This window comes from Pocillopora damicornis, chromosome 13, assembly GCF_964200805.1.
Source record: "Pocillopora damicornis chromosome 13, jaPocDami1.2, whole genome shotgun sequence".
In the NCBI taxonomy this organism is placed as follows: domain Eukaryota; kingdom Metazoa; phylum Cnidaria; class Anthozoa; order Scleractinia; family Pocilloporidae; genus Pocillopora; species Pocillopora damicornis.
This window is the reverse complement of record NC_142682.1, coordinates 2,805,001-2,817,494: the sequence shown is the minus strand read 5'-3', so window position 1 is coordinate 2,817,494 and position 12,494 is coordinate 2,805,001. Positions and strand designations below refer to the sequence as shown.

Genomic DNA, 12,494 nt, shown 5'->3' with positions numbered 1-12,494 from the left:
TCAATAAGTATTTGCATTAGTTTTGCTTCACTAAGCCGCTTTGGTATTAGTTAAAAAAAACTCACACCACCCTCAAAATTAATAAGATGCAAAACCTCAAGCAATCGTGACTTGAATTAGCCAAGGGTTACAATTTCCTCCCCAAACAATTACCACGCAGATGAAATATCCACACCTAGCAACTCGGTATTTAGTCTTCAACCTTCAAAATAAGCTACATCGGCATAATGAGTTTTTCTTCAGGGCCTCAGCAGCGACTTTAATAAAAAAGGAGAAGACAAAGCGACTGAAAATGAGCATGGGGAAGGGGTGGGAGAAAGCGAGGTCCCGTATGTATATGCAGATATCTATAACCGTCTCAGCTTCTGACAAGTGTTTCTTATGTAGAACAATAACATGCATAAAGAGTCCATTGTCGTTTTGACAGTTGAAAGTTTCCAAAAAAGCCAATCAAATAAAAGTACTATCATGCGCTACAAATAGACCAAGGCCGCATTAGCTGTTTATTCAAGCTCCAGAACTGATCAGCGTTCTGGGGAAGTGAGTAAAGATACCAACCATATCAATGGAAAAGATTTTAGAATATTTGGAGCCAAAAACTTTCCACAGAGTTCATTATGTGGCAGTGTGTTTTTGGATCCTGATCAGTGTTATCTTCTTCGCCGTATTCCTCGACAACTTAAACTTAAATGACACATTTTCCAAAAATGCCTAAAACAAAGTGAGTTCAAACTAACAAGGATAACACTCAAAAAAAAGCTATAAACTTTTCGTTTGTGGAGTGAAAAAATTTGACCGCAGAAGGAAATAACTGCTTCAATTGCGTAGAATTGACTCGTATTTCAGGTTATGCTTAAACTTTTATGGGGTAAAAAAATTTCAGGAAGGTTGCTACATTACTGATTGGCAAACCGTAAAAATAGAGTTGATTTCTCATGCAAATAAAAACGCTACAGCAAACAAAATTGCTCGACTCATCATCTCTCAAATCTAACCAGAAAAAGGTTGATTGGTACGCTGAAATGGAACTTGGCTGTATACTTAAATTTTATACCTCGTTGAATCAGCTCGATCTGGATAGATTTGCTCCTATTACTAAGCCCCAGACCTTAACCCTATCATGAAAATTTCGCTATCGTTTCCCTGATATATTTTCGTGAAAAATTGTACAAGTCTGCGCCCAGATTAAGGACAATTTTCTTGAAAACTAAAAATATATATTTAATTATAGAAACTGCTGCAACAGAATTGACAAGTCTATCAACAACCTCTCATAAAAGACTTAAAAAGGAAGACGTCTTCCATTTTCTTAACCCTTTACACCGGTACCCTTATATTAGTATGGATATTCTCCACACTGTACTTTATACATTTGCTACGGTGCTGACAAGGAGAATTTGTTTGCCAATCAAAAGATTCCTTCCCTGGTGAGCATTTTCTTTATCCTCTTGACCTTAATGTTTGATTCAGGGCTGATATTTTAGGGAGAAATTAGGTGCTAGACACTCTTAAGGTTTAAAGGATTAATAGTATTTCAAACTATTCTGACTGACTATTCTGTTATTTACACAGTTGGCTGCAACAATGTTGCCATAGGAAACTTTAAAAAAGCAGCAAAGAAAATCGAAAAGAGCAGAAAGAAAAATTATGGCTAAGCAAGGGAGGAGTCATCAGTTATCACCTGTAAAAGGGGGAAGTGTGGGTGGAGGATTTTTGAAGGATCACATGGTTTTCAGGGTAAGGTTAGATCTTGGGAAGCTGTTTGTCAAATCTCATTGAAAATATTTTCGGATATATGACCTCTAAGTTGAGCAATTAATTGGCGAGTTTTCGGCTCAGAAATGCATAGAGCCTCCACCAAACAGCAAAGGACATGCTAACGTATTTCTAGACCCTGACACCTGTCATGGTCGTGATAAGATGAATTACATTGATCGAAACAGGGCAGTATTTTCACGACGTAGTCGAGAATAATTTGATTTGCATTAGTCTTGCTTCACTAAGCTGCTTTGGAATTAGCTAGAAAACCTCACACCACCCTCAAAATTGATAAGATGCAAAACCTCAACCGATCGTGACTTGAATCAATCATGTGTTACAATTTCCTTTCCACACTGTACTTTATACACTTCTTAAGGTGCTGAAAAGGAGAATTTGTTTGCCAATCAAAAGATTCCTTCCCTGGTGACCATTTCCTTTATTCTCATGACCTTAATGTTTGATTCAGGGCTGATATTGTAGGGAGAAAGTAGATACGAGTCACTCTTAGGATTTAAAGGATCATAGTCTCTCAGACTATTTCGACTGACTATTCTGTTCTACAGTTAGCTTCAAAAATGTTATCATAGAAAACTTTAAAAAGGCAGCAAAGAAAATCGGAAAGAAAAATTACGGCTAAACAAGGAAGGAGTCATCAGTTATCACCTGTAAAAAAGGGGGAGGTGTGGGTGGAGGATTTTTGAAGGATCACATGGTTTTCAGGGTGAAGTTAGATTTAAGGAAGCTGTTTGTCTAATCTCATGGTAGATATTTTCGGATATATGACCTTTTCGTTTTAAATTGAGTAATTGATTGGGGAATTTTCGGCTCAAATATGCATAGAGTCTCCACCAAAGAACATGCCAACGTATTTCTAGACCCTGACACCTTTCATGTTCGTGATAGGATGAGGACATTGAGCGAAACAGGGCAGTATTTTCACGACGTAGTCGAGAATAATTTGATTTGCATTAGTTTTGTTTCACTAAGCTGCTTTGGAATTAGCTAGAAAACCTCACACCACCCCCAAAATTGATCAGATGCAAAACTTCAACCAATCGTGACTTGAATCAACCATGTGTTACAATTTCCTCTCCAAACAATTACTACCCAGATGAAATGTCCACACCTAACAACTCAGAATTTGGTCTTCAACCTTCAAAATAAGCTACATCGGTACAAAAAGTTTCTCTTCAGGGCCTCAGCAGCGACATTTATAGAAAGGGAGAAGAGGGAGGGGGTGAAAATGGGCACAGGGGAAGGGATGGGAAGAAACGAGGTCCCGTATATCGCCACGTATGCAAATATCTGTATCCGTCTCAGTTTCTGACAACTGTCTCTTTTGTAGAACAATAACTTGCACAAAGAACCCATTGTCTTTTTGACAGATAAAAGTTTCCAGTATCATGCGCTACAAATAGACGAAGGTCGCATTAGCTGTTTATTCCAGCTCCAGAGCGGATAAGCATTCTAGCAAAGTGAGTAACAATACCAACCGTATCAATGGAAAAGGTTTTAGAATATTTGGAGCCAAAAACTTTCAACAAAGTTCATTATGCGGCAGTGGGTTTTTGGATCCTCATCACTGTTATATTCTTCGCCATATTTGTCGACATGGAAAACAGCGAGTCCAGGTTTGATTTCCGCTGTGGCGGAGCGAAGAGTGAAAACGTCGACATCGTCCGTGGAGAATGTTACGAGAAATATATGCAGCAGTACAACAAATTCGGTTTTCCTATGTTTGGTTTCGTGATCATCAATTTTTTCTTTCTTGCACTTGTATGTGCTATTTACTCCCAAATAGTGAAATCCAAAGTCGATCAACTGTCGCGAGGCAACCACAACGGTGATCAAGAGGGACAGCTGCTCGTCCAAGACACTGCGTCATCCACTGGAAACAAGCTTTTTATCGCCTACTGCTCTCAACTAACGATAAGAATTGTTTTAGGAGTTATTTTCATCATTCTACAAACACAGTTGTTTTATCCTTTGAAGTTTTCCTCTAAGTTTAACTGTTATTTAACCGATGGAACCACTCAGCCAAGGAATTCATCTGACAACGCCCAAAACACAACTTTACACTACTGTCACAATCAACGAGCGAAAAAGAAAACATTCTGGATGTACGCTGTCCTTACGGTGAATGGAATTCTTGTCGCTGGCATTCTGGTCGAAACCGTCTACCTTTTATCACGGGCATGTATTGAAAGAAGTTTCATGCAAGACTCAAAGTTTTTAAAAACCCATCTAAGTCTCAACCAACTCCTAGATGGACGAAAGTTTCAAAAATTCATCAAAAGCACAAAGAAAACAATTGTTCTAAGGACCGAAGAAATTTTAGAACTCCAACCTCCTTTTTTACGTAATCCAGGCGAGCACTCAGCAGCTAAAAAATTTACTCTCGATCAAATTTACACAAACCTTGTAGTAGTTCAAAACAGAGAAACGCATGACTTTACTGAAAACCGAAAGGAGCAACTCAAAGTTTATCCAAGGTCGCGCGAGGAAAAATCGCAACCGAAAAGCCTGGAGGACCTTCTGGATTTTGAAAGTAAGAAATTTTTAATCGTTGGTCGACCAGGAATCGGAAAGACATTATTTTGTATCAAACTTCTCAGAGACTGGGCATTGGATGAAGTTTTCAAAGCGACATCAAGTGCCAAAGTCCATTTCAATGCTGCTTTCTTCGTAAAATTCAGAGGATTCAACCCGGCCGACGAACTTAGCCTCAAGGATCTATTGATTCAGTCCGAGTATTACCCTACACGTCACATGGATGACAAGGTCTGGAATCACCTTCAAAAGAACCCTGAACGTGTTCTCATGCTTTTTGATGGATTCGACGAATTCGAACATAACGCAAACATAACTGAGGCATCCACTTATCCCAGAAGCATTGAAGATAAAAAGCCGCTTCAAATTCTTTATCAGTGGCTTGTGACCGGAAAACTCCTTAAAGATGCTTTAATTGTAACGACTACGAGACCTACGGCTTTGTCAGGCATCGCACATCTTAAGTTCGACAAAACCTTTGAAGTCCTGGGCTTCTCAACCGAGCAAATTAAAGAGTATATCAACAAATTCGCCGGAGATGACAAGGAAGCAGGCGAAACGCTATGGCGACACATTAGCAGTAACATGAACTTACTTTCGCTCTGTTATATCCCTGTGAACAGCTTCATCATGTGCTCAAGTCTGTCAGAAATTATGCGGTTCGAAAGTTCCGGTAGTGTTACCCTGCCTTCCAAATTAACCACGATCTACAAGATTGCAGTGAAAGTGTTTTATTTTAAACACGCGATAGAATTCCGCGATCAACATTTCACCCGCGAAAACTTTTTATCAGATAATTTGCCCTTGGCGGTGGAGGAGAAATTCGAGAAACTAGGAAAAGTGGCCTTTGAAGGAATCAAAGAAGGAAAACTAATCCTTGGAGGAAACGAAGTTCAAGGAATGGGAAACAGCGCTCTTTTTCACCGCTTACCCGACCGTCAAATTGCTGGGTTAAAAGATGAGCAGCAATTCTGTTTCATTCATCTGACAATACAAGAGTTTTTCGCCGCGAGGCACATGGCGAGCGACTTGGATGAAACAGAATTAAGAAACTTTGTATCCGAGAACATTAAGAACGGCAAATGGCAGCTGGTTTTTCAATTTCTGGCGGGACTTATGGAGGATAAAGTTCACCTACCAATTGAAATTATCACTGCCCTTCTTCCTGTGAAAACTGAAGAAAAAGAAAGCGCACACTACAACGAACAGTGGACAGAGAATGAAGAGAAAAGAAAAGTAACCTGCTGGCCGACTGAAGACGAACGAGATTTGGCAGTAACATTAATTAAATGTTTAAACGAAAATAGCAGAATGAAGTCAGAAGCACAGAGAAAACTTCAACAAATAAACTTTAATTGTGTAAAATTTACAAGTTGTCACCTCACAGCTGTTGATTGCTCTTCGTTAGTAAATGTAATTAATGTTCAACAAATTTCACATTTAGATTTGAGAGACAATAACATTGGTCCATTAGGTTGTTTTGAAATTTGTAAACTGTTAAAATGTAGTGAATCTCAACTGAGCTGGTTAAACCTCACAAAAAATCAATTGACAGAAGAAGGAGCAAAGTATTTAGCTGAGGCCATCAACAACAACAACTGTCAGCTACACACGTTATACCTCACAAACAATAACATCTCAGACATCGGAGCACAGCACTTGGCTGAAGTCATCAACAACAACAACTGTCAGCTACGCACGTTAAACCTCGCACACAATAACATCTCAGACATCGGAGCACAGCACTTGGCTGAAGTCATCAACAACAACAACTGTCAGCTACGCACGTTAAACCTCGCACACAATAACATCTCAGACATCGGAGCACAGCACTTGGCTGAAGCCATCAACAACAACAACTGTCAGCTACGCACGTTAAACCTCTCATTCAATGACATCTCACACATTGGAGCACAGCACTTGGCTGAAGCCATCAACAACAAAAACTGTCAGCTACACACGTTAAACCTCTCATACAATAACATCTCAGACATTGGAGCACAGCACTTGGCTGACGCCATCAACAACAACAACTGTCAGCTACACACGTTAGACCTCACAAGAAATAACATCTCAGACATTGGAGCACAGCACTTGGCTGAAGCCATCAACAACAACAACTGTCAGCTACACACGTTAAACCTCTCATTCAATAACATCTCACACATCGGAGCACAGCACTTGGCTGAAGCCATCCACAAAAACAACAACAGTCAGCTACACACGTTAAACCTCTCACTCAATATAAACATCACTCAAGCAGGTAAGCAAAAGGCACGTAATTTACTAAGCAATAGTCAGTCTAAATGTAAGCTAATTCTTTAGGCCTCAGCAATTCTAATTAAAAACTAAAAAGAAATTATTTGAACCACTTACTATTCAAAATATCAGTGAGGTAACCAGCTCAGTGACAGTATCAACCCAATGACTCAAAACAGGAATAAAAGCAAAGCAAATCTGTAAAGCGCTCAGAGCAGTGAGATTATTTGAACCGGATCGAAATGAAGAGAAATGAACCAATGAACATGTTTATTGAGAACAAAGGCTGTCAAACTTTTTTATAAACGAACCAATAACATTGAAGTAAAAACACAAAGCTTCCTGCAGAGAAAACAAACAAACCTCGGACCTCTCAGGAAACTTTGTCTTTTTATGATTGGTTAGTTTCGATCCTAACTTCTCTCCATCTTTCCTTACATTTTGATCACCTGAGACTGTTACACGGAACAGTTTTTCGTCTAGATATGTTTGGAGATTGTAAGGCGATCAGATGAGTAGAAGTAACTAGTAATACAGTAGAGATTGCTTGGTAGAATACCTAGTTTTTTTTTTGGGCTGTTTTTTTCTTTTTTTTTTTTCTCGATCGCAACGATCCGGTTCGAGTAGTACCGCAAAAAACAAATATAATTCAAATCGTCGTGCCTTAATCAAAAGCTTTTATTGTAGGTTAGTGGTGCAAGATTTTTTATCATACTAATTTTTAGAAATCTTTTGGTGTTTCTGCATCTTTTTGTAGATATTAGTGTATTTTTTTTAACAAATGTACCATTTTGGAACTGTTACTAGCATTTTAGAATTAAAATGTCAATAAGTTGCACAGCAAAATTTGATGATGAGGCATCAGGCTTCAACGTACAGTTAGCAATTTAAGTTACCAGTGCTTGTAATAGATTCAGAACCACCACTTTTATCAGTGTAGAATAAATGTTGTAAACTGGTATTTACTCGTTGTGATGCGTTGAGCCCCAATGGTCAGACTGAAAGGGCCATTTATTATTTACACAGTGTAACCCAAACCATGGTTTCACCCAATCAGTGGGCTTCAGGCCTTTTCTAGAAGAGGGTTTATGAAATGAAGTAACTGTCATTCCACAGTTAGCTATCCAGCCTCTTTACCCTGTTCACAATAATTGTTCAGATATTTAACATCTTGCTAAATTGAGTATTTTTTGGTTGCAGTTTTGTTAAGGAACGGCTACATTTTGTTTTAAAAATAATCAAACCAAAGTGAAAACCATGAGAGAAGGGGAAATGTAGCCTTCTTAATATCAGACAAAAATATAGTAAATTTATCTGAGAAAAATGCCTCAAGTCCAGTAGAGAAGCTCTAATCCTCTAACAATGAACAGGGGATGAGGGTATAGTCAAAAAAATTGCAAGTGGGGGGTATGCAGCATTCTTCTTAAAACCCTCCTCATATCCCATAATATTGATTTTCTCCTTCCAATTATAAAAACAAACTTCCATTCCACACCTAAAACCAATGATGAAATATCTTACGAAGTGTAAACTGTAACAGACATGACATAAATGGGAAAAAGTTCTTAGTCACATATTTAAAATTTGGCCAATATGGCATTTATATGTTTTTTGATCCCACATTTATGAAATCAGAAGACCGTAGGGCCAAAATAAACTACTAATTAAACAAAAGAAAACAAATAAGGAAACAGAGAGGAATTATTTAGGTTAAAAAGATCAAGAGAAAGATCACAAAGATTTCCACCTGGAATTAACCACTTGTTGCTGCTTAGGGATTATAGTAGAGACTTCTTTCCCCCCTTTTTTTTTTTCTTTTAATTTCCTGTAATCTTTTCAGGTCTTTATATCATTTCTTTTCAACACTTAAGGAAGAATTTAAAAATCTGTACAATCCTGATCTAAAAAACCAAGTAATTGCAATTCCTGTGCAGCCAAACATTTTAATCAAACTAATCTTTTAATCTCATTTCAATGCATGTTACAGTAACAGAATGACTGTGTCAACATAAAAACTGGAAATTATATATTTAGGTTAACCCCCTGCCCCACAAAAAAACCTTTTCACTCCCAGAGATGTTCAATAAGTTGTTTCTACTTACAATACAATGCATTGTTGAGCAGAAAGGTGATCAGAAAAATAATAGTTAACATCTATGGGTATTTGCTTGATCTAACACCAAATGCTGAAAGCTAAAATTCCAAGAACTGAGTAGCGAACAGTACAGAGAATTTATACTATCATCTTAGAGATGGAAAAAAATAATTGAATGCAGTCTGAACAACTTCTAGCTAATAACATAAGGAGAGACAATGGTGTGAAAACACACAATTCTTGCAAGGAAGTTCAATTTAAATCTTGTTGCCCTGTTTAACACTTCATAAAAGCTTATTTCAAAAACCTTCTTTTCTAGTTAAGTCCATCATCTCTGCTTTTGATGCTGTAACTATACTATCAATTGAAATGTTGTAGACTCAAAAAAGCCAAATATGTTTCTCAATTTAGAAATTATCAAACAGTATTTTCCAATAAAATAAACTACAATTGGAAAGAAAAATTGATGAGAAATATATTTCAGACTGGATTTTTCCTTATAAAAAATACACATTACTTTGTGGCGAGGACTTCACAACACAAAAATTTAAAATGGGAGGTGCCTCGTAAATTTCCTACACTTCTAAGAGAGTATAAGTTGTGGGTTACCTGATTGTGAAATGAATATTTAGTCTTTCAAAACTAATGTAAAACTTGCTTCTTAAATTCCCACAAATAAAGACAATTAAAATAAAAAAGTGTTTTTTAAAAACTTAAATGTAAAAGGGTTTGTTCTTCAGTCTTCAACTAATGTTGATTAGAAAAAAAGCCAGCAAGAATTTGAAAATTGGAGTTTACCAGGAAGAGAAGATGATTGTGATTAGAAGTAATTTGTAAACACAAGAGTCAATCCACAAAAATCTTTATGGATCTTAAGCAATCAGGATGGCAAGCTGACAAAAATGTCCACTAAATGGATGGTGGATGTGATTACCCTCTCTAACTAAGCAAGTCATCATCTTTGCCATAAGAAAAGTGAGCAGGGTTTAGTTCTAAACAATGACAGGTAAATAATTTGCCATCAGAGGTTCTCTTCTTACTCCATGCAAATTTTAGTGATTTATGTTGTTTTGTTTCAGAGAATAGATAAAAAGTAAATAAAATTTGAAAACATACATACTGAGCTATTTGTGTGCTCACTGAATCTTTTGTCCAGCCATGCTTTTGTTGCTGTTGCCATGGTGGTTTGCTTAAGGTCTCTTTTACAAAGACTGTTTATTTTTCAAGAAAAGTACAATGTTAGGGGTAAGTCCAATGACATGTAGTGGATGTTAGTAATGTTTTGCTGGACACTAGGTCTGCCATTATTATATCATTAACTGACTGCAAACCAAAGGTAACTGAAAGAATATCACTCAGAAGAGGTATTAAAGATGAAAAAGGGTAAAAAATCTATGTTAAAAAATTTGACAAAAAGCAGTTAAAAAAGAGGGTAACATTTTACCTTCATAGAGAGTGAAACAATGTAGTGCCTTTAAGTTTACAGCAAATGCAACATTATCTGTTTTAAAAATACAACCTCAAAAAAATAATAATATTAATGACAATAATAATCAAATCAAGTAATAACATCCTGAAGCCAGTTTGTTTTCAGAGTGTCTAACACTTTATCATCTCCAAGATATTTTAGACATAATATCCATTTTCCATTGCTGGCATTGTCAAGTGTTTCTTGGTAGGAATGCTTGATGAGAGATTTTGTGTCCTCTAGAATCTGTAATAATTAAGTTAGATTTGGTAACCTTTGAGAACTTACAAAAATGACCAAACAAATCAAAAGGGGACAAGTAACCCAATTTATTAAACAAAAAAGGTGATCAAAAGCTACTGACCCTAAATATCAATAATTCATCCTCAGTTGCAAACATTCTGTAATTCATTTTATTTTCCTAAAGGACCCTAGGAAAAGGGCTTATAATTATTTACAAATCGTAATATACATCATCTTTAAGCTTTATCCTTGAAGTTTTATTCCTTAAATTTTTTCTCTTGGCCCAACAAAAACAGTGCATCAAGGTTGAAAAGAGTTCCTGGTTAAGCTGAAAGATTGGCCAGGACGGCTTGCATAAGAGCTGTTAAACAGTTGGCAATACATTATTTTGGGAGAGGGAATGGCTGTCTAGGTAAAGTTTGACCTTTTTTGTTTTTATGAAAAGGTTCATTAAATGGGTCCTTTAAGAAAATAAAATGAATGACAAAATTTTACAATTGTAAATGGATTCCCTATATTTACAGTCAGATGCTATTAAAAATCCAAAATAATACCTATCAGCTTTTGCCAGTAGAAAATGTTGATTTTGGCGAGGAAAAACAAAGCTCATAATGGTGTTTAAGCTATTTATAGTGAGCAAAGAAGAGAACCTTGAAGCCCTGGGTGGAAACCTCTCCCTCTCCCCCTCTCCCTCCCCCTCCCCCTCCCCCTCCCCCTCCCCCTCCCTTTTAACTTTTTGGCTCACAGAAGAGGTCAGTAGGAATCTTCACAGCCTGTTGTATACACAGGTGTTGATTGCAATCATCACATTGGGTCATAGTATGTAACCTATGATTTTGTCATTCACCAATGAGTTCCTTGAAGTAAAGGTTTGTACAGCCTCTAAGTACAAAAATTCAAAGCTCTGAGGTTTGGCTCCCCTTTGGAACTGAAAAAGGTAAGGGAATTATATGTTTCCAACCAAGGTGTGGAGACTAAACAAGAAACTTTGGTCACTAGTGAGAAAATTTAAGTTCCACTGGTACCCATGTCTACTGCAATCTAGACCTGGGACCCTACTAGTTATTGTTCACAAGTAGGAATACATTTTCAGTAAAACATTTCTTAAATTGAAACCTCATATGGTTAAATTTTAGAGACTGGAAAAAATAATATTCAGTCCTCACTTGGAACATATCTTTTGAAGCTAATTTTGACCTGTGGTGAAGGGGTGAAGGGGATATGGTCTTGTTATCATGTAAAATTATTAGAAATAATGGAAAATAAAAGCTGGGTCATCTGCACATTGCTTCCACTTCATATGGCAGATAACTGAAGTATTTACCTTATTTGAAAAAGCATCCGTTACTGTAACTCTGTTGTCAACCTGTTCCAAGAAAACTTCCATCACAAGTCCTTTTTCCCATGTGTCGGCTGGCAGTCGTCTTTTGATTCAATAATAGCATTGACAGTCCCTACAAGAAACAGAGCTGATTGAAAAAGAGTTGTAGTGTACGATAAGTAAATAAATAACCTTGTTGTCTGCCTTCACTTTGAGAGCTTCAGTTCTATTTATCTTGAACTTGGAAACAGAGAATCAAAATAATAGTTTCAAGTGAGGCTTTAAACTACTGTAAAAATAAAAAAAATTAGTGTCTAATTTTTGTTTACCTTTGCAAGCGTTGCTCTTAGCGGCTACAGTGTTGAGCTAAAACTCTGCTGAACAAGAAACTTAAGATCGACGAGAGTGAAGGAAACAGCCGTACAATATTTAGCGAAATCTCCTTGATTTAAACTCAATTATGTATTCTTCACATGTAAAGCATGTTATAATGCTCATGTCTGGTTCAATCACGTCGCTTGATTATTGATAAATCGCAAACGGTGTCACTGGAATAGTCCGCCAAATTTATAATAATAATAATCTGAGACAATCTGATAATCACCCGACTGGAAAACTCGTTACTAGTGCTCCTCGGGTGTACCTCTAGCCGGTAGGACTTAGGCCCTAGACTATCCCTTAGTGTAGTTCGAGGTGCTAATCAATAGCCTCTCTCGCGTGCCGCCAAAAATCATCTTCCCGGCTTTTCAGCTATCCGATTTGAAAGTAATTTTTCTCTCTTCCACTGGAAACATGCC

The 12,494-nt window shown here is 37.1% G+C and overlaps 1 protein-coding gene, 1 long non-coding RNA gene and 1 pseudogene across 4 annotated transcripts in view; 2 read left to right on the top strand and 1 right to left on the bottom strand.

Moving 5' to 3' along the window:
• The window catches only part of LOC149035001 (SWI/SNF-related matrix-associated actin-dependent regulator of chromatin subfamily A member 5-like), a 54,432-nt pseudogene that overhangs the window by 35,697 nt on the left and 6,241 nt on the right, over positions 1-12,494 (top strand). The gene's annotated exons all lie outside the window — the stretch shown is intronic.
• Positions 3,195-7,529, top strand: LOC149035003 (uncharacterized). Its single transcript, XM_089191130.1, has one exon. The coding sequence runs from the start codon at positions 3,262-3,264 to the stop codon at positions 6,634-6,636; it is 3,375 nt and encodes a 1,124-aa protein (XP_089047256.1). The 5' UTR covers positions 3,195-3,261; the 3' UTR covers positions 6,637-7,529.
• Positions 8,512-12,316, bottom strand: LOC149035002 (uncharacterized). Of its 2 annotated transcripts, XR_016182179.1 has the most exons (4): positions 12,027-12,316; positions 11,701-11,830; positions 10,110-10,379; positions 9,742-9,876 (listed from the first exon to the last, which is right to left on the bottom strand). It is a non-coding gene; the product is annotated as an uncharacterized LOC149035002 (long non-coding RNA). The 2 variants fall into 2 exon arrangements; XR_016182178.1 differs by having other exon boundaries at positions 8,512-10,379.